At 48.3% G+C, this 22,518-nt stretch overlaps 2 protein-coding genes across 13 annotated transcripts in view; both read left to right on the top strand.

The window, feature by feature from the left end:
* PRRC2C (proline rich coiled-coil 2C) overlaps positions 1-3,381 on the top strand; it is a 115,158-nt gene extending 111,777 nt beyond the window's left edge. For all 12 annotated transcript variants that reach the window (XM_084636251.1, XM_084636247.1, XM_084636255.1 and 9 more), the window contains one exon: positions 1,576-3,381. In XM_084636251.1, coding sequence (XP_084492377.1) covers positions 1,576-1,836 — 261 coding nt within the window. In that variant the 3' untranslated portion in view covers positions 1,837-3,381. The remainder of the gene's footprint in view (positions 1-1,575) is intronic.
* Positions 2,228-20,234, top strand: LOC311525678 (allograft inflammatory factor 1-like; the record flags this gene model as incomplete). Its single annotated transcript, XM_084637984.1, has 7 exons — positions 2,228-2,260; positions 9,324-9,492; positions 12,811-12,866; positions 16,077-16,143; positions 17,009-17,050; positions 18,416-18,578; positions 19,929-20,234. 7 exons carry the CDS (start codon positions 2,228-2,230, stop codon positions 20,098-20,100), a joined length of 702 nt encoding a protein of 233 aa, XP_084494110.1. The 3' UTR covers positions 20,101-20,234.
* Between the last annotated feature and the right edge of the window lie 2,284 nt (positions 20,235-22,518).

Raw genomic sequence — 22,518 nt, 5'->3', positions numbered from 1 at the left:
GAGGAGTTTTTAAGTCCGCATGCTGCTTCATTTAAAATGCAACTATTTCCACAGTCTGTTGGTCCATCACTAATAAATATTAATGTTTGTTGTATTAATTGCATGAAAAGTTGGTTAGTCATTACAGTAGAGTAGACTGGGGGCTGGGATTCTCAGATTGTTTTCCAATTCTTACACCGAGGGAAAATCGATAGAATACCTATCCACGGGAGTATTGAGGCTTAATTCATGTTCCAAGTGCTTTGGTGTCCTGCTTATAAATGCATAGCATTCTTGATAGCATATTACTTTTCTGTTGTACAGTGGACTTGCTTGCAGAGGGCCTGAGGAGTGCAACTCCTACTGGAGTTGAGTGGCACTTCCATGAGCAGTCCCTTGACTTTAGTGGGCTTTTGTATGAGTGCTGCTCAGTGTGACGAAGGGTTATATAATCATGCCATTAGTCGGCATAGTACTATTCCTTACAGAGAAAGGAGCAAGGGTAAAGTTGCAGTTTGCACCATGTAACCAAGTGGCTTAAATTACATACCTTGCAAGCCTGGGAAAATGGCGGTAACTGAGTCTATCGCCGTAGCGCTGTTAGTGCAGACTCTCTAAGCCAACGGCAGAGAACTCTCGCACCGACTTAATTGCTCCAGCCCACGCGAGCGGCGGTAGCTGTGTCAGTTGGAAGAAGCTCCCCTGCTGTCCACAGTAAGATGGTAATTTAATGTCGCTCAGGATGGTGGCTTGTTCATACCCCGGAGCGACATAGCTTATACTGACTTAAGCTGTAGTGTGTATATAGCCTGAGAGAAACAGTCATTAACTCAACCTAGGCAGCAGCTTCTGTGTATTGTGAGGGGTGTGGGGAGAATTTGAATCAGGATATTGTGGCTATATTGGCACTGTAGACTTTCTGAAATTCTCCCACTGTTGCTCTAGTGACAGTGGGATGGTTGGTGTAGGCCAGTTGCCAATGTTTTTGCCACGATCACATAACCGTGCTCAGAACAAGTCTAGAGGATGCAATGGCAAAAAGCTGGCAGCTGGTCTGCACTTGTACAACCCTTGTTAGTACTGACAGAGTCACAACAGTGCTAGAGCAAGTAGGTGACAATGTCAAAGTCCCCAGCATCAAACAAGGCTGGAAGGGTAGGGGGGTGTACTAGGAGCCCTTACATTAAGGGCTTGCATGTTGTTATGATGTCTAACACTTATTTATAATTGAAGATTTTTTTTGCAGTTTTCACAGTTTCTAAACATTCCCTAAAAATAGATCTTGGACTTAGAGTTAGTGGGATCTAGGTCAGCAAAATGTTTCCAAGTGAACCCAGATGGGAAAGGTGTTTAGAAATAGCTGCAGGAAGGGCAAGGGAAGATTGGGCATAACACTACACTTAATTTTTATATTGAGAAGCATTTTGAAGCCCAGGGGTGCCTGGGGAAGAAACTAAAAGCAGCAAGATGTTGCCCTTTGGGGAGATCGTGATCGATCTGATTGGTTATGAAACTTTTTAAAATGTAACTCCTACAAGAAATAAATACCTTTAGCTTAACGTTCTATCAGTAAATGTGTGTTTTCCCTTCTTTAAGGCGAAGCAGAGAGCAGAGGTTCTTCAGTCCACACACAGGTTTTTCTCTGAGCAGCAACAACCGAGCAAACCAATAGGAGGCAAAGCTCAAAAAGTGGACGAAAGTGGAAGCAAACCTGCTGAGGCAATGACGGACTCCTCGGGGGTCTGCCAGGACAAAGTGGAGGAAAAGCCTGCCCCTGCACCTGCTGTCACCACAAAACCTGTTAGAACTGGACCAATCAAACCTCAGGCAATCAAGACAGAAGAAACAAAATCTTAAAGGCTGTGTTTCTATGATGCTGAGGGGGTGGGGGGCAACAGCGTGAACCTGTAGCCCAAAGGGCAAAACAGTAGTCTTCTATCCCTTCATGGCACCAAACAGTATAAAGGAAGATAGACGCTACTGGCATTGACAGACATAAACAGCTGCAAGTCCAATAACGCTCTGTCTCTTTGGGCTTGCAGCTTCTCTAATATAGCATGAAGTCTGCTTTTGGTGGAGTGTATGTGCGTATATTGACATACACATCTATATGCCATCCAGATACATAATGGGAAATAGCACAGCAGGGGAGAAGATGGCTGAAGAACTGGGAGGGTGAACACTTTTATTCATGCTCTGCTGTTCTTCAGCTGCTATTTCATCTTTTATAAGCTGTCTCTCTCCGATCATGCAGTCTGAAGACAGTGCTGGACAGAGTAAGGTGTGTTTATTTTTACTTTTTTTAGTGACTTGAGAGGCTGCTGTTTCGCAATAAAAAAATGGGAATTAATATAATTGGCAAGTCACATAGAGTAGTTTATCCTTCACCACATGGCATCTAAAGTAATAGAACACAATTAGTGACATCAACATTGTGTCAAATTTCCCTGAAAAGGCAGTGTTTGACTGCTGTTGCTTTTGTTTGATATGATGATGTACTTAGATCACGACAGTAAAGTGTCGCTTGGCACACAGGCTACTCTCTATACCCACACCGCCTCAGACATTCACCCCTTGGATTTAAAAGCCTAATTGCATTAATAGTCAAATGAGTTCTGTTCACCTCTGTTTGGCTATCCGTATATGAAGCCAGTAGTCTTTAACCAGTTTCCAGCTTTTGTCTGTGTAGAGCAATGAGCACTTAGAACTGTGCTGCTAGATTAAAGAGAAACTTTATCAGAGTAAAGAGAACCTTATCTTAAAAAGGTGCATTGTTAGGTCAGAGCTGCATCGCACCTCCTTGCCCACTGTGTGCTGGAAAGTAGAATCAAGTCAAATAATGCCTTTTTAATTGTATCCTCTATTATAGCTGTAGGACAGTACTGTATGATACTTCTGTGAATGTAAGATATCCTGTACCTGCTTATGATATGTAGTAGTGACTGTGCTATACCAGAGCTGTTTTTAATAATGTTTTTTTCCCAGACAATGATTGAGAAGCTAATAAAAGGCACCAGGTACCACATCAATAACAGAATTTGCTGTTTTTTTCTGGGATTTTTTGTTTTTTTACTTTCTGGAAGGAAGTATGCTGAAAGTCTAATGTGTATAATTTTGTTCAGATGACTGCAGAAGCTGGAAAGGCTGTTGCTGCTATTGATGCCTAGTGAATTGCTATTGGTTATCTTTTTATATAAATATATATATAATTTGAATTTTTGGAAACTTTAGCTGTGATGTCAACTTTGGAAAAAAGTATCCCACTTGTACTGTGAGTTGGCATTGTACAGAAATTAACAGCCATATTGGTCTAGAAATGTTCAACTTAATTTTTTTTCCATTTGTACAGGGGTAATACTGTATTAAATATGTAAGGTCTTATTTACATGGGTTTGATTACAGAAACTAATAAAATATTCTCTAAATAAAGTATCCTGGTAATTTTATAAACCATTAGTCTACATGCTTACAGGCAAAAAAGAATGTGTGAAGTATCACTCTTGCTGTATGGATGGCATACGTTATGCTTTAAGAAGAAAACTTATAGCAGTTGAATTTCTAAAACAACTTATATATGGTCAACAAGGCTTGCCTCCCTCACAGTACATTTCTCTCCTATTAATCCTACAGTGAAGAGCTAATGGGACATAGTTTAGCCATACTGGATCAGACTCTTAGTTTATCATTTCATGTATCTTGCCTCCAGCACTGGCTAATATCTGATGCTTAAGAGCATGAAGTAAATCTCCCATAATGCTTCTGGGCAATTGTCCACTTCATGGAGTAAAATAGGAGGGGAGAATTCCTTTGACTGCCATAGAGATCAGGTCATCACATGTTTATAACGACAGTTGTGGTCATCCAAATACTGCAGTCATATTCATAGTGACGGACTATTAAACACAAGATCATGATTTGCCAGCTCAAGCAGGAGAGGGTCGCGATATAAACACATGTTCAAGACTAGTAAAAAGTACAAAAATTCCAACTACATTACTTACTTCATTTCCCCAAGCTGCTGTAATATGAAGGTTTTCTACATTCCGGCAGCCAGTTCGCCACTACACAATCTACCTTAAATGCATGAAAATGTGCCATTGGATGACACCTTTGGAAGCCCTTGCTAGGAGTATAAAGCAAATATTCACTTTAAACCCAGAAGCTTTGTTCATTCTTAGTGTTTCTAATGTAGTCTTCAGCATGGTGTCTGACTGCCAAGATGTTCATCCCCCTTACCCTGCAAGTTGCAACATCCTTCCCTCCATTGCAGACAGCCAGATGGAACTAGTATCTGAAACACAAGGTAATTAAGTGAAATGGTTGGGAATGCATCCCTAAAATGATAGTAAATTAGTTAAACATATGTGTATGTTCTTTAACTGGCCACTAGAGTGTGCCCTTGCTTCATACCAATTACCTGAAAATGTATCGATTTATCTTACTGCCCATGGCCTCCGAAGAATGTGACCAAACTGCAAAATTAAGAAATAAGCCAATAGCAAGATTTCAGCAGCTGCTTTTGCAGAAGCTGATGGCCTGTTCTGTTACACCATGTTGGGGTACCAGGGGAAAGTGTATGGAAGGATTGGTCTTCCCTGTACCCAAAAGGACCCAGACTGAAGGCAATGGCTTGGAAAGAGTTAAAGTAGAAGCAGGAAGTTTAGCCTATGCAGAGCGCTGAAAGAGGGGCATGTTACTGACAAGAAGAGCCAGCACTTCAGTAGGCCTACAGCAGTAGGGGCTAAAGATGCAATAACCAGCAGACAAAAAGAGGAGTGGTGTACTACAGCTCTTCCTCCTGCTACTTACACCTTTGAAACATATGTAAGTGGGTATGTCCTGTTCAGCCATGGGGATTGCAAGCAACCGTGGTCACAAACGATCAGATTAAAAATCCTGTCATTGCAGATTCTTAGGAGACCAAAGGCCTTGTCTCCATACAAAAGGGTTTGCCCAGTGCAGTTATACCCACAAACCCTCCTTGTTGAGACATAGCTTATATGGGCAAAGAAAGTATTTTTGCAAATGAAGCTCCCACCCGAAAAAAAAAAAAAAAAAACTATGCTGGCAAAGGGACTTCTGTCAATACAACTGAGTCTACACTAGGCATTTGCTGGCATAGCTTTAAGAGTGTGACTGGTTTAACAGTGGTGTGATTTTAACAGGTAGGGGTGTGAATTTCTCCCTGCTTTTGATTTCAGTTACGTCAGCTACGTCTACACGAGGAGCACTTAATTATACCAAGGTTTTAAACTGACAAAGTATGGCTAGTGTGGATGCAGCCATACCAGCAAAGCTATGTTTTGTACCTGAATAGTAAAACCACCCCCGTCGCCACCCCCCAGGAGTGAAATGAGCTATCCCGGTAAAAGCTATGCTGATATAACTGGGCCTATGCTAGCAGCTTCTGCTCATGCCCCGGACTGACATAGATGTGCTGGCAGAAGTCTATTCTAGAGCTTCTGCCTCCAAACTCACTTAGGTGCTTCTGAAAATTTCACCAACCGTAGTGCCACTGTCTGTGTCACAGGTGGTTGGCTTTTAAAAAGGGCCACGGGGCTGAGCAGACCCATAACCAAATGTTCTGACCTTTGAACGCAGCTCACTCTTGGCTAAAGCTGCCCCTCGTCAGCAGCAGTCAGGCCAGCCTGAAGAATTGCCTCTGCTAGAAGTTGTGGCCTTACCCACTGATTACAGCAAGAGCAGCCCATTTGTACAGCACCCAGGAGTCACAAATAGATGGCCAACTGGTGAGATCATAGAATATCAGGGTTGGAAGGGACCTCAGGAGGTCATCTAGTCCAACCCCCTGCTCAAAGCAGGACCAATCCCCAATTAAATCATCCCAGCCAGGGCTTTGTCAAGCCGGACCTTAAAAACTTCTAAGGAAGGAGATTCTACCACCTCCCTAGGTAACGCATTCCAGTGTTTCACCACCCTCCTAGTGAAAAAGTTTTTCCTAATATCCAACCTAATCCTCCCCCACTGCAACTTGAGACCATTACTCCTTGTTCTGTCCTCTTCTACCACTGAGAATAGTCTAGAACCATCCTCTCTGGAACCACCTCTCAGGTAGTTGAAAGCAGCTATCAAATCCCCCCTCATTCTTCTCTTCTGCAGACTAAACAATCCCAGCTCCTTCAGCCTCTCCTCATAAGTCATGTGTTCCAGACCCCTAATCATTTTTGTTGCCCTTCGCTGGACTCTCTCCAATTTATCCACATCCTTCTTGTAGTGTGGGGCCTAAAACTGGACACGGTACTCCAGATGAGGCCTCACCAATGTCGAATAGAGGGGGACGATCACGTCCCTCGATCTGCTCGCTATGCCCCTACTTATACATCCCAAAATGCCATTGGCCGCCTTGGCAACAAGGGCACACTGCTGACTCATATCCAGCTTCTCGTCCACTGTCACCCCTAGGTCCTTTTCCGCAGAACTGCTGCCTAGCCATTTGGTCCCTAGTCTGTAGCTGTGCGTTGGGTTCTTCCGTCCTAAGTGCAGGACTCTGCACTTATCCTTATTGAACCTCATCAGGTTTCTTTTGGCCCAATCCTCCAATTTGTCTAGGTCCCTCTGTATCCTATCCCTGCCCTCCAGCGTATCTACCACTCCTCCCAGTTTAGTATCATCCACAAATTTGCTGAGAGTGCAATCCACACCATCCTCCAGATCATTTATGAAGATATTGAACAAAACCGGCCCCAGGACCGACCCTTGGGGCACTCCACTTGACACCGGCTGCCAACTAGACATGGTGGGTAGTACATAGGAGTGCAAAGCAACTCTGTATAGTGATCCCAGGAAGTGGAGGCCTCTTGACATTGCAAATCTCTACCCTTGCAGGTTTGCCAGTTTGCTGTACATTTACTCTGCTGGTTGCTGTGGTGTAGGGACCCTTGCTGAACAAAGCAGTTATTGCTCCTGCACAGTGATAGACCTTGAGATGCGTTCCCATTGCAGGAGCTGGGGTTTGTCAGGCTAAAGAGTCAGAAACCAGATCTAGGGAAGAGACTCCCAAGTATGGCAGTAAATCTAATTGTGTGGGCTTAGCAACAGTAACTGAGTGGCTCCTGGCCACAGGCTGCGGCCTTTGAACCTGAGCAGCACTATTGTATGGTGAGTTCAAGTCTTCTAGAGTGAGGAAGGATCACATTCTAGTTAGGGAGACAAAGGCTCAATTGCTGGCTTGGCAACAGGCTTCCCGTGGGTTGCAGCACCAGCAGTAGGCCACAATGTCTCTTGCTGGGTCAATCACTAAGGCCCAGGCCCTGAGCTAGGTAGGTACCTAACCCTCCAGTTGAGCATTAGGTGCGAAATACCTTTGAGGATCCAGGCCTTGGGGTGTCTGTGCCTTGGTCCCTGGCTTTCAAAAGGGGATAACAGTACTGTTCTACCTCACAGGGATGATGTGAGAGGAAATACGTTAAAGATAGACACTCAGATACTGTGGGTTGTGGGGGCCCTGGAAGTATCTTAGCAGGTAGCAAAGCCATCTGTTCTGCTTGCACCCCTCAATACAGTCTCCAGGTCCAAGCAATTGGCTGTGAGCAGCCAGCTGACTGGCACCAGAAGATGCTGAGCCAAGCTAGGGGCCAGGCTGGAAATCTTTGGGACCTGAGAATTCCTGTTGCCAAAAGAAATGAAGGGCTGCTTTAGACACAGAGGGTATGTCTGCACTGCACATCAAGTGTGGGTTCTGATTCAGGTTTGAGCCTAAGTCTGACTTCCGTCCACAAGCAAATCAGCCTGACTGGGCTCCTGCTGGTGAGGTGGGGTGTCAGAGCCTGAGTTGTGCCAAGATTCAGGTCCAAGCCCTGTCATTTTGCAGTAGGGACACAGCTCAAACCACAGACTCGAGTCAGAAAGGCTTCACAGTGCAGTGTGGACGCATTAGCATAGCGGTGAGGTCCAGCAATTGTCCAGACCCGGGTTTGCAATGCAGTGGAGACAGAGCCAGTGTTTGTACTGATTGACCTACGTCAGCTTGGAAACCTTACTGGGGACGCAGCAACGCTGCCTTACAGGTGCTGGTGTCGCGATTGCTAGTTCCCATCAGTTACCTGGCCGTACCAGCATAACTGCATCCAAAAAACCAGTGTAAAACCTGTCTCTGAATTGGCCCTAAGCTGTGCAGAGGTTCCAAAAAGTCACCCAAACATTTGTGATGGCTCACGCAGCTTCAGCACTCGAGCCATTTGGGGGGCAAAGGTTTGTCTTGGCTACTGCAGTGGATCTGTTGCCAGCAAGTAATTGCAGAGAGGTCACTGCAATTGCTTGAAACTTCACAGCTGCAGCACTGTTAGGCCTCAGGCCTGTTTGCTCTAAAATCATGCCCCCGTCCCCACCACCTCCGCTCAAGGGAGAATCTCCATTTGTTCATGTCTAGCAGTACATGGTCTATGATATCCACTGGACAGTTCTGTTTCAATTCAGTAGAGGGCAACGGTTCACCTAGAAACTCTCTGAATCGCCGTTATTTTAGCCCAACCAGTGGCCATGCCCCTAGTTCTCCTTCTCCCTTGAGGCCTTCTCCGTTCTCACACTCCTCCCTTCTCCATTTTCACCTCCTGCCATAACTTTATCTTGGGGCACTCTGCCAGTGGGAAGAGACCCCCTTATGTGGCTTACTGGGCTACTGTAACACCTCTAACTAGGGAGCCGATTGAGGCGTACAGGACTGGCAAAGCATCTGGGCGGATATTACGCCAGGTGTGTTGGAGGCCTTGTCGAAGGCCTTGCTAGCTTAGGGAGCCATTCTCCCTTAGGCCATTGTTCGAAATCCAGCCCCGGGCAGTCAAGCCCCCCATCACCCCCAGCTGCTCTGCATTCGGGGCCCTGGGTGAAATGCAGTGATGGCTCCGAGTTCTATTTATCTCTGCGGGCCAGGCGGTCACATCACTAACCCCACGGCACACCTGGTGCTTCCCCAGCAGAGACACCTAAGGACTGACTGGGACCTGGCAACAGCGTGACCCTCTTGTGGCCCTGCTAGGTCGGGATGAGGCCATTAGAAGGGCGGGGAGGGGGCAGAAGACCTGGTTCGTTTGCCCTGTTCCGTGGATCACTAGAAGCTTAGGATCCAGTGTGGGCCCCGCCAGCACCCTGTGGGAGACCGAGAACACCCGAGAGGCAGTGGAGCCCACTGGCAAGCTGCTCTTGCTTTATTCTGAGGTGCTGAGGTTCAAGCAGGAGAGTTGCATCAGGAGGTGAGGAAAGTCCCTCTGGGAGGGGAACTGCAGGCTGTGCACGGTGCCACATGGCCAGGGGAGCCTGGGCCAGGTCAGGACAGAAGGGCAGGAAGGAAGCCTGTGAGTCAGAGGAATGGGAACTGACGGGTCTAGCTGAGGAGCCAGGTGCTGCTCCAGCGATTAGCCGGCACGGCCCCCGGGGCTAAGTGCTTGGCGCAAGCCATCCGGGCAAAGGATCGAGTGGAGCGTCCCGAGAGTAGACAGCACAGCTGGCTGGGACCGGGGGAGTGCAGCTGCGGTCAATCTGCGAGAGCAGTTCCAGGTGAGGGGGACAGCACCTCTGGCCTGCAGAGTACACCGCCAGCAGAAGCGGTGGGAATAGAGGGGAGTCGGGAGAAGGCTGAGCTAGTGGGGCTGGGCTGGGAGACGGGCTGTCCATGGAATAAACAGCACAGCTGACTGGGACAGAAGAGGATCCCAGCCCAGGCTGCACTGAGGAGTCCAGGTGAGAAAACAAGGTCCGCTCGAGAGAGTAAACAGCATAAGTCCTGGGCAGAGGCAGAGCAGGGCTCCGGCCAGCTGGAGCCCCCGGGGCCAGGTAAGGCGCTGAGCTCCTGTCCATGGAGTACACCGCGTAGCATCTGGGCACAGGCAGTGCGGGGCTCTGCTTAGCTCGCTCCGTCGGCTCCCAGGGAGGGGACAAGCTCTGATTCCTGGAGTAGAAGGCCCAGCTGGTGGAGAGAGGAGGCGTACAGCTCTGATCCACGTGGGACAATGTGGGCGCAGGCCTGGCCATGGAGTAGACAAAGCGACTTCCTGCAGCGGGAGGCATGGGCCTCGCCATGACTTGAGCCCATGGCCCCACCAGAGGGGGTGTATTCAGGGGCCGGTTGTAGAGAGCACAGCTTGCAGGGACAGGGGAAGTGGGACTCCGGTCAACCTGAGCCAGCAGCTCCCGGTGAGGGCATGTCCTGCGGCCCAGCGGGTGAAGCGTGAATCTGCTGGGCAATGGAGGCTGTTTCCCCAGCGCTCGCAGGGAGGAACCTGGGTCCCGGGAGGAGGCAGCATGGCTGGCGGGACCCGGACCAGGGGGAACCATGGCAGGTGTCCCAGTGCATCGCCCTCCGTCCCTCACCGCCGTGATCAGCTCACGTCTGCGTCTCAGCTCCTTGCTCCCCGGCCTGTGGGGGGAAAGAGAAATGGGTCACACGGCACTTCCGAGGGTCTGTTTCCACCTCGCTGCCCTGAGTGGCCAAGCCCCCAGCATGCAGAGAGAGAGAGAGTATGGCCTGCTGGAGTTTCACATGCCAGTCGGGGCGTATCCCCATCTCCCTGCACAGAAACGTACATGCTCTACTCCCTACCCAGCACCGTGCGTGCACCCCACGCCCAGGCCAGAGCACAGCTCAGGCCAGTTGTGTTACAAGGCACCAGTCCCCTTCTCATCCCAGCTCAGGTGGGTCTGCAAGGTGAGCCCAGGAGGCATTCTCCACACCACAGCTAAAAGAGCTGCATGCTGACCCCATGCACTAGGCAGGCAAGTGGAGAACCAGGCCTGTCTGCCTCCACGCCCTTTCTGGCTTTGCTAAGCAATATTTGCTGGTATCGTAGAATATGTGGGACCTCAGGATAGGGTAATGACTCACCAGTCAGTCTGGGGCTATTCAGACTATGGCATGGACTGCTCTGCTGTCTTCCCAGGGTAGGATCCAGCCATGCCTGCCTCTTCCTTTGAATGGGTGGGATTGAAAAGACACGTGCCTTCCTACTTCCTTAGCTCGTGGAACACTCTAATCTCTCGGGAAACACAGTCCCCGCCCCTCTGCTCACATCTTGCTCTGGAACTGCCCCACGTTCCCCAAGAAAAGGTCTCACCACCTCTGCCATTATCCCCCTATGCAGCTCATCGGTGGGATCAAACCCACCTCAACACAGCACTAGCAGCCTCATAGACCTCATCCATGCTCCAGCCTCCTTCTGGAGACAGGGACGTTCTGCCAGCACAGGGCCCAGCCACCTCCATGCAGGGAACACACTGAACCTTCCTTTGGCTCTAAACTGCATCATTAACCCTTTGTACCCTGCACCTCCCCAGCCTCCCCTAGCTATGGCTTTCTGTAGTGTTTAGCGTGGGTGCAGCTAACTACTGACCCTTGTGAAGTGCATCCTGGCCCCAAAGAGAGAGATTTCCTGGCGGTGAGTGTGACTTAGTGGGTCTGGGGATTTTTACCCCCTAAGAGCATTGATGCTGGGGCCGCTGTATCACCCCTCGCTCGCCACACTGGCCCTAGCTGATTTCTCCCTGGTAACAACAGAACAGAAACGAACTCACCCCACGCGAGGGGCTGCGGAGACCCAAATGCCACACAGCTGCCCTCCCAGACTGACAGGTGTTCTCTCTACCGCTTGCTCCAGTCCAAGCTGTCAGCTCCCTCCACAACACGTGTGGCAGAAGGTTCTGAGCCCCTCATCACATGGTAAAGTCATGACATCCCAGCCCCGGCTCTGAGCCACACCTGTGTACCTCCGGAGCAGCATCGCTGATGTCCCCCACGCTACTCCCGATTTACCCTGCAGCGACTGAGAGCAGGGATTGGCCCCCGGTCTGCATTGTGAGGCTTTGCACACCGCTTGCCCAAAACTGCCTTCTGGCTGGGCCTCTGTCACGCACCTGTGCGAGCTCCCAACACAGCATCGCACCGACGAGATCCAACCAACATTCCTTGTGATCATTCTGATAGGTGGGTGGGTGTTAATGACAGAGCTGCAGTTCCCACCTCAGTGGTAATATTCTGGGAAGGGTGGGGATCCTCAGGTTCAGATTTTGCCCTGGGCCCCCAGAATCCCTCTGTGCAGCCCTGCCTCCTGCTGGTGATGTCTGTCTACAGCAGCTCTCCAGGGCAGCAATTGTCTCTTACTATGTATTTGTACAGCAACTAGCGCACTGCTGCTGCCTTGATCTTTGGCTGGTGCCTCTGGAGTATAACCAGCCCTCCTAACCCAGGCAGAGCTTAACAGACAAAGCAATAGCTGCTCCGCTGCCTGACATGCAAGGAGTTTTCCACTAACAGCCCACTGAATGCTGTCCTCTCCCAGCCTCCATACCCTACCCCTGTTAGCCCGAACACACACTGCAGCTATGTCCCAACATTTCACACGCATGCTTTAAATGATAAAACCCCCTGCAATGTTTTTAAAGTATCTCTCAGATGCCCCTCTACTAGCCAGAGCTAGTCGCTCTTCCATAACCAAGTACACAATTATGTGAGTTAAGTGACCCCCTTGTCACTCTGATATCTTGGGACCCTACAACACTGCAACCCATGAAGAGCAAACAGCTGATATGCATCATGCTAAGGGCCTAGTCCCCCCTGCTTCTGTTATTCTCAGTTGCCTCAGTTTAACTCTGGCATGCTTAATGTGACAGCTGCCTTTCAACTAGGCAAATCCCTCCAATTAGCCCAGGCCAAAGTCAAGCCAGCTACTGAAGTGTATAAAGGGGAGGGTGCTCAGTTAAGCTAACAGAGTTGTTCGTTCTTTTGCAAGGAAAAAATGGCTGGTAAAAACTAAATTTTCTGTTGGGTTTTAACATTTTTTAGGCTTTGTTTTTTTTAAATTTTCTCTCATGTGTGTATTGTAGCAAAGGATCATGACATGCAGGAGAAACAGGAGAAAGAATTTTGTCTAGTTAACAAGGTAGGTGCAGTAAATTTTCTAGCTTTTACCATGTACTTCCTTTATATAAGGAACACAAGATTTAATAATAAAAAACAAACCAACAAACAAAAAGTAGATGAAATCAAGGACTCCTGAGTCTTCAGACTATGATAAAGTGGTCTGTATTTTGCCTTTTTGTCATCAACTTTGTGACAGTAAGGTAAGATAAAAATTCACTCTCCCAAAAAAAAAAAATCCTATTTCATTAAGATTATCTTCCTGAGGGAATTTCTCTGCAATCTTCTTGTGCTAAGATACATTTTAGATAATGTAGAAAGCACATGAACTGCTTGCCAAGAGATTTCAGCTAATCTCTAGCACCAAAAAAAAACCTTTCGTGCTCTCCCATATGCTAGTAGAATTCTCATTGATGCCATGCCAGCTCATGTCACCCCGTTTATACACATCTGTTAATTATTGTCTCTTCTCAACTGTAATACACCAGAAGATTTATTAAACAAAAGCATATGTACTGGCTAATGTCAATAGACACCTTGAGGGAAAGCAAATCATGAAGTGAAGCCAAGAAAAAGACTTGATTCTACTTTCTCTTACCCTGGAGTAACTCTGGCTGGTGTAAATGAGAGTGGAATTGAGTGTCTCTGTATTATGTAGGTTCTGAATACATTCTTCACCGCATTGTGATGTAGCTTCCTTGTCCCCAGGAGCTATAACCAATACATTAGGAGGCAAAGTTCATGGTCCAGAAAGTTAGCATTAGCTATTCTGGTAGAGGAGGCCCTAGAAATGCTAGCGATGAGTAGAAAATTGACTTTAAGCCAATCAGGATGCAGATATTTGCATATGTGCTCTAATTGGCTCACACCATTTCATGCTCCATTATTGACCTGTGAGGCAGTCAGCAATAGAAACACAGCTGTTGGCTAGCTGTGAGCTCGGCGAAGTTTTACTTCTGTACCAACATTGTTCATGGAAGCCCTGCTCCCCAAGTGACTTTGTTGGAAAGCTGGTAAATGAGCACTGTTAGCAGCCGCAAGAAGCCTCCACATGCATGAAATGAGGCTCTGCTGTGGTCTGCTGCTGTGCTGGTCTCTCTGTATAATGGGGGAATGAGCCCTAGTGGAGGTGTATGCTGGTAATAAGGAATGGGCCCAAGTCCTGCCATTCAGACGGCATCCAGATGTTCCCAAAGCGTGGGTGGCCTTCCAGAGGAGTGGGGCGTGGCTTCAGGCCCATTGCCATGAGCTACCTTCCTAGTCCACAGCCTCTTAAAGTGACAGGCCTTCTCTCCCATTTCACAGCACTCAAGGCCAGCAGGGACCATTGGGTGATCTATTCTGGCCTTTTATTGGGTCCTTAGACTTCCCACGGTTCCCCCAATATTAAGCCATGAACTCGTATGGCTGCAGCATCTCCTCCAGAAATGCAGCTAGACTACCAGAAGTGGAGGCTTTGCCCCTTCCCTTGGGAGTTTGTTCTAGTGGTTGTTAACCCTCCTTTGATTGAGCTCTTCCATCTCTCACTGTTTTTAACTGATCAAAACGATGGTTAAGAGGTGACCTGATTACAGTGCCTAAGCACCTTCCTTGGGAGAAAACGCCAGGGACTACGGAGCTGTTTAATCTAATCAAGAAAGGCAGAACAAGACGCAGTGGCTGGCAGCTGGAGCCAGACTCTTCCCATTTGGAAATAGGGACACAGGTCTAACCATGTGTTTTCTTCAGCCCTTGACTCATTTTTGTGGCTCTCTTTGGCACCCTCTCCAACACTTCCATGTCCTCTTTAAAATGTGGCCCCCACAACTGCAAACAATATTCTGGGTCTGCTCTCACAAATGCCATGTGCACAGAGGTCAAATCACCTCCCTGCTCTCCTCATGTAAAATAATAAGGTTATCTATGAAGCTGAGGCTGTCTAATGGATCCCCCTTCATGTTAAGCTCTCACAAATGCCAGATATAAAGGGGGATGTAGGAACTGGGGCCGAAAAGGAAAGATAGTTGAGTGGGTAGGGCTCAAGGCTGGGAATGGGGAGACCTGGGTTCAATCCCTCACTCTGTCACTGACTTCCTGTGCCGTGTTGGGCAAGTCATTTAGGCTCAGATCCACAATGGTATTTGGGTGCCTCTGCAGTCCACAAAACCCCCACTTGGCTGCTGCCAAACCCTGCAGGTGCCTGAACTCACTTGGTACCTGAATTTTCAGGGGGAAGTTCCCTTGATGCCTGCGCTGCTGCCTCTCTGTGGGTACCTGGATGCCTAGAGCGCTAATACGAGGCACAGACTGAGAGAAGGGAGGTGGTCCTCTGCCTCTCTTACCTGTGGGGCCTGATCTGGAAGGTGTGCCCAGATGCCACCTATCCCATCGGGTCCTGGCCAAATCTGGCTAGAAGAGGACCCCAACTTTTAGCTCAGGGGTTAGAGCAGTCACCTGGAACATGGGATACCCAGGTTCAGTTCCCCCATCTCTGCCTGAGAGACACTCTGCAGGACCAGCTGGGCCTGGCCCCTGGGGGAGATGGAAGGACAAGCACAGTGCATGACCCTGCAAGATGCTAGTGAGAGCTTCTGGGACTGGATAAAGAGAATTGGCCTGTAAGCAAGGAAGTTCTCCCCTGATTTTGGTCCCTTCTGCATTTAGAGAAGCAGGACTTTCTACATTCCTTGTAAATAAACAAGATTGTGTCCAAGAAAATGCCAGACTCTGTCAATTTCTGTTTGCCTCTAGAATGCCCTTGGAGGGGGGGGGGCAGGCCCCTGAACTTTGACTTGCCGCTGGGTTGAAAAGGGGGAGCAAGACTAAAAGCAAAGTGAAATCTTACATCAAACTTAACTGAGCCCTGGGAGGTTTGGGATAACTCAGGGCCAATGAGCTGGGAAGCATGTGGTGGTTAGTTTCCAATGGCTAGAGCAGGAGAACACAAGGAAGAAAGTTTTGTAATTTGTCATTATTCCTCATAGTAATTCCAGGTATTTGTGTGGAGTCTCTTCATGGCTAAAAAATTTTCAGCCTGTGGCATTTCACAGCTGGCCTGGCATAGCAGGGGGTGCTGGAGTTCAGGCTGAAGGAGTCCTGGTAGATGGCATACCCCGGACTGAAATAGACTGATCCAGAGGACACCTGGATAGGTTTTCACCATGGCCCCCTACATGAGTGCTGATATTTGCTCATTGCTTAACATGAGCTATTGCCAGGTCTGGTGACCAACTCATCTCTCTTGCCCGGACAGGAGTACCTGGCTGATGAACCATTTCGAGACATTCCAAATCTACAGGCAAAGCTTGATCAGCTGAAGGGTGAGTCTGTCCCAGGGAGAATGGAGCTGAGAAGGAAATGGTTTAATGCCCTAAAAATGCAGCTGAGTGTTTGGGCTTGGGGGAGGGGAGAACATTGCTAAAGCAGCAGGAGGTGTAATGATTGGTGCAAAATGCTCTTCTAATCCCACTCCCCTCCCTCCAAGAACTAGTCAATACCTACAGAGCCTGTGTTGAGATTGGCCCCCAATGCCATACCCTGCTCGCTGGGGAACTGGTGACTTGAGATTGAACAAGCCAAATGCAGACCGTGATTTTATCCCCTGGTTAAAATAACTTCACTGTTGAGTTGGCAAGTGCTGGTGATGTGGGGGCATCGCAGCCTTTGGGCCAGTTCCTCATTTGCTGTGAACTGGCACCGTTCTGCTGATTGCTGGCTTATCCCAGCTCAGGATCTGGCTCTTGTTATCAAAGAGGCCTAGATGAAATTATCAAACACTTGAGAGCGAAGCCAACTAATCTGAGGGAATGCTCCTGAAGAGCTATGTTTGAATTGATTCGTGACCTACAGATGCCACTGGGTCAAATCGAGCCTTTAAAAACGAAAATAGTGTACGTGAAGCCAGGCTTCTTCTTTCAGTGGCAAGAGAGGCAGGGGACAAAAAACCTTTTTTGGGGTAAAAAAAAAAAAAATCCCTTGAGAAATTTTGAACTAAGTGACTCTAGCCTGGGGAAAACAGCTCCCGTTCTTCGGCCAGGCCCCTGCAGAGCGTGGGGGACGTTGGCGCTGCAGGTGACGAGGCAGTCACCGTGGACATGCGTGCAGAATGGCTACTGCTGTAAATCAATGAGTTGATGCTGCACTCAGTCTTGGTAGGCAGGATGATGACTCTTCTCTCTCTCCTAGGCATGTTTATGGGATATGATGCCACAAGCACAGGAGAAATTGGTAAATTGTCACTTAACTCTTTGCTTGTGACTGCTGCTTCCCTCCTCCTCCTCTGCCAGACCAGATCTGAAGGCCCATCTGCTGCACTCCCAACTATTGGGGTTTGATGTGTCCATGTGTTGGTGGAATCCAAGAATAGTGAACATCCCCATGTTTCACAGGGGTGGGGGCCCTAGGCAGCTCATTGGACCTTCACAAGAAGATCCCTTCCCCCCCCATACTCACTCCCTGTGTGGAAGCAGAATATGCCAATGGTGGTTATTTGTGCCCATGGGCACCTTAAGTCTATCCCACTGCCTGCCTCAGTCTTCCTCCTCCCCCAGAACTAGATATCACTTGGTGCCAGAGAATCAGGTCTCTGGTGCTTAGGGTTTAGCACTCATGCTGATGGTAACTGAATGGTGAGGCTGGCAGCTACCATCCTAGGGGCACAAAGGTGGGTCCCCCAGCTCTCCTGTGCCAGTGGGTCCCTTAATGCTTCTTAACAAGGGAGAAAAATGCCTGGTGCCCTGAGATGGGAAGAACTTTGAAGCCATGCTCAGGTACTTGCTGGATGGCTTCCTTGACTAGCTGATGCAAGACTTATTGGTAATGAGTCATTTCCCACCTACTTTCAAGAGGCACTTTTGAGGGGGTGGCAGTGGGCTGCCTTTGTCCTCACACATGAGGTTGGTATGCCTCTCTGAGATGTAGCCAGTCCCAAAGTCTCTGCTACAGCTGCACACTTATACAACTTCCTATTGCTGAATCTGAAATTCTCCACCACCCCCCACTGCCCATGGTGCTTTTGCATTTCAGTAGACTAATCCTGGATGACTAAGAACATGGCCTCTCCTGGATGACTGAGAGCATGGCCTCTCTACATGCATGAAGTACATATACAGTCCCATTCTTTCCCACAAAAACAATCGTGAACTTGAAGGATGTGTTAGAACCAGAGAGGGAGATCATGCCACCTTCAAAGGTCTAGCCTTAACCTGTGGGTGAAAAGTGGGGAGTAGATACCTTGGAGTTCAAGTTGCACTCTATTTGCTTAAAGCCTTTAGGGGACTACCCAGATTGGAAGACTATATCAGATTGCTTTGACTCCTTAGACTAAGGAATCCAGTAACACCGAAACTACTCTGTAGTGCTCTCTCCTTCATTGTAAAGCACCTACCTAAAACCACCCCTGCTGTTTCTTCTGGGCTTATGCTCAATGTAGATGCTGCTCAAAACTCTCCAGGCCCACATCTGAGTAATGCAGAACCAGTTCTGGAGCAGCGATGGGAAGGGGGATGTGGTAAATGACCAAATAGGTCTCTTCCATCTCTAACCCCTGTGATCATGTGATACAGACCATATCTGAGTCTGGTGTTGTTTCAGACTATCCAACGATGAGCAGGATACTGCAGGAGTTTGGGGTTTTCCAAAACCCCTTGGAGCTCAAGGCGCTGGTCCAGGAAATCACAGGGAACACAGGCAGCACCATCCCTTACAAGGACTTCACTATGGTTATGCTGGGCCGCAGATCGACCATGTGCCAACGGTATGTATGGAAGCATACCTGCATCTCCAGGCTTGGGCCAGAGGAAGGAGCTGAATGTGCAATTGGTCAAAAGGATTTGATTTGTCTTTGGTTGTTCCCTGGGTGACAGTTGCCTTCCAATAAAGGGCAAGAGGAGCTACTGGGAGATCTGCAGCTATTTCTAACCTACCTGTCGCTGCAGGATCTGGGCACTAGCATGGTACAGCTGTTGTAGAGAGGGTGGAAGAGTTGACCTTGTGCAAAACTTGTACTTCTGTCCATTTGGTGATCCCTGGGTAACTAACCAGCTAAAGGAACAGGCCCAAGAAGCTGGGGGCCCAACTCTGATAGGCAAACTTTAGTACCTCTGTGCTACCAAGGCAAAACAACTTATTCTGACTAGGGAATCGGACCTCCCTCCTAGGCTGACCGGATAGCAAGTGTGAAAAATTGGGATGGGGGTGAGGAGTAATAGGAGCCTATATAAGAAAAAGCCCCAAATATCGGGACTGTCCCTATAAAATCAGGACATCTGGTCACCCTACTCCCTCCTCCATTTGAGGTCAATGGTTAGCCACATTTACCAATGGGCTGGAGGGCTAAAGATTGCAGGCTACGTTCTTCCCATACAACTCCACTGAAGTCAGCAGGGCAGTTTGCAGGAGTCAGGACAAAACCTGGACCACAGTGTCTGAACTCTACTGGGAATGGCACTTGGGGACATGTCTGAGGGCAGCACCGTGGCTCCTTGGCCGTATAAACAGGGCCAGAAGCTGGTCTCCATTGAATTTGAATGATGTGGAACAGCCCAAAACTATGGAACGATAGCTGAAAATCAGACTCTGCCTGGATCTAGTCACTTGGTCCCAAACTTGAGGTTCCAGGGGTGGAGATATCGGGGGTATTCCCAGCTTCACGCTATACAGTGATGTGTCTCCATGAGACTCTTCACCACTCACTTGAGGTATGACCATTCCCCTGCTGTCTTTGCAGCCCATGTTCTGGCCCCAGCCCACTGGTGCAGTCTAGCTGGAGGTGACACCAACCACTCCAACTTAACTGGCCTGCCTGAGTGGAAAGATCAAGGGTGGAGGGAGAGAATGGGGAGACTGTCTAGCTGGTCATCCAAAGACCTTCACAGGTAAAGCAAACCTCCCTCTTCGTGGGGAGCCTTAGGCAGAAAGGTGGGCTTAGGCAGGAACTAATTGTTCATAAGGGGTATTGAAGGCAGTGCTCTGCTGGGTCACTGCCCTTCTGTGCCTCAGTTTCCCCAGCTGTAACCTGGGGATAAAGATAAGAGCTAGGATGTGTCAGTGGTGGTTCCCCCTGGCTCTTGCCATGAGTCCTGCTGTTCACTCTTTCTGCTGCCAGGATCATGCACTACAATGGGAAAGGAGGAGGAGTGGTGAAGAGGCCCAGCCTGATGGATGCTGGCCCCTATGTAACCTACTTGGAATGCACTCTCTCCGGAGTCCCCTCTCCTCTTGCCACTCTCCCGCCGCCACCTCCCCCATCTCCAGTTGATGGCTGCCCTGAGACCTAGCCGGCTGCCTGAGGAATGTGGAGACTGACTCGCTTCGTAGGCTGGAGAGCCTGCTGAAAAGGCAAATCAAATGTCCTGTGGTAGAGTGCATCCAGCTCAGACCTTCCCCAATAAAGAGCTGCCTAGCAACAGTGCGCTGTAGCATGTCTGAGCTGCTGCAGCAGGAAAGCAGAACTGCTGATTGCTGGCGTTATAGCAGCGCCTAAAGGCCCTGTTGTGGAAGGTGCTGTAGGAACACAAGATAGTATCCGTCCCAAAGAGCCTACCATCTAGACATAATCAGACAGGTGGCAAGAGAAACCGCCAGAGGGAGGTGCAGTTACGCATCCCAGCTCTCAGCAGGTCAGTGGTAGAGCCTGGTATAAACCTGGGCTCTTTCAGGTCAGCTCCTAGAATCATATTTGTCCATTGTTCTTACTCAGGTTGTTCAAGAACATAACGTCCATACTGGGTCAGACCAAAGCTCCATCTAACCCAGTATCCTGTCTTCCAACAGTGCCCCAGAGGGAATGAACAGAACAGGGAATCATCAAGTGATCCATCCCCTGTTGCACATTCCCAACTACTAGCAAACCGAGGCTAGGGATACCATCCCTGCCCATCCTGGCTAGTAGCCATTGATGGACCGATCCTCCATGAATTTATCTAGTTCTTTTTTGAACCCTGTTATAGTCTTGGCCTTCACAACATCCTCTGGCAAAGAGTTCCACAGGTTGACTGTGTGTTGTGTGCAAAAATTCTTCCTTCGGTTTCTTTTAAACCTGCTGCCTATTAATGTCATTTGGTGACCCCTAGTTCTTGTGTTAGAGAAGTAGTAAACACCACTTCCTTATCTACTTTCTCTACACCAGTCATGATTTTATAGACCTCTATCATATCCCCCTGTAGTTCTCTTTTCCAACCTGAAATGTTCCAGTCTTATTAATCTCTCCTCATATGGAAGCCGTTCCATACCCCTAATAATTTTTGTTGCCTTTTTCCGTAACTTTTCCAATTCCAGTTTTTTGGGTTTGTTTTTTTTTTGTAAGATGGGGCAACTACATCTGCACATAAATGTGGGCGTACCATGGATTTATCTATCCTATTCCTAATGATTCCCAACATTGTTAGCTTTTTTGATGGCTGCTGCAAATTGAATGGATGTTTTTCAGAGAGCTATCCCCAATGACTCCCAGATCTTTCTTTAGAGGTAACCGCTAATTTAGACCCCATTATTTTATATATATAGTTGGGATTATGTTTTCCAATGTGCATTACTTTGCATTTATCAACATTGAATTTCATCTGCAGTTTTGTGAGGTCCCTTTGTAACTCTTCACAGTCTGCTTTGGACTTAACTAGCTTGAGTAGTTTTGTATCATCTGCAAATTTTGCCACATCACTGTTTACCCCTTTTTCCAGATCATTTATGAATATGGGAACAGGACTGGTCCCAGTACAGACCTCTGGATGACACCCCTGTTTACAGCTCTCCATTCTGAAAACTGAACATTTATTCCTACCCTTTGTTCCCTATCTTTAACAAGTTACCGATCCATGAGAGGACCTTCCCTCTTATCCCATAACAGCTTACTTTGCTTAAGAGCCTTTAGTGAGTGACCTCGTCAAAAGCTTTCTGAAAATCTAAGAACACTATATCCATTGGATCCCCCTTGTCCACACGCTTGTTGACCCCCCCCCCCCCGCCCACCAAAAGAATTCTAGTAGATTGGTGAGGCATGATTTCCCTTTACAAAAACCATGTTGACTCTTCCCTAACAAACCATGTTCATCTATGTGTCTGACAGTTCTCTTCTTTACTATAGTTTCAACCAATTTGCCTGGTATTGAAGTTAGGCTTACTGGCCTGTAATTGCTGGGATCACCTCTGGAGCCTTTTTTAGAAATTGCCCTCACATTAGCTAGCTGCCAGTCATTTGGTACAGACAGAAGTGAAAGTAAACTGGTATGGTCCGGTACTACATACCAGCAAGAGCTGGTACACAGCTGACCGTACCGGCAGGGGGCAGCTTCCCCAAGCTAGCAAACACCCTCACACTCTTCTGGGGCTAAGTACCTGAGGAGAGTTGGGGAGAGGGACCTACGTACAACTTATGGCTTCTGTTGAATATTATGAACTTTGTATGTAATTATATCCAAACCAATTGTCAAACCCCTCTGTGCCTTCCCCTTGGCTCTATAGCCTCCAGAGTGAGCTAAAACCCTCAGGAGAAATTCTTGCAGCCATGATGCAGGGTCATTAAACTTCAATGGTCTTCTATTCAAATGGAAGCCTCCTTGGGAAAAAAGCTGGCCAGATGGAGAGAACAGATTCTGCTAGGTGGGCTAGTAACCAAATAATCATGGGCTGGGAGACTCCAACTGCCTGATGAGGCTGAGCGGGGAATCACATGATAGGGGATAAGAACTTCATAAAAG

Source organism: Lepidochelys olivacea (genome assembly GCF_965140295.1).
Source record: "Lepidochelys olivacea isolate rLepOli2 genome assembly, chromosome: 8".
Classification (NCBI taxonomy): Eukaryota; Metazoa; Chordata; order Testudines; family Cheloniidae; genus Lepidochelys; species Lepidochelys olivacea.
Note: the sequence above shows the minus strand (reverse complement) of the source record. Positions and strands in the feature narration are given on the sequence as shown.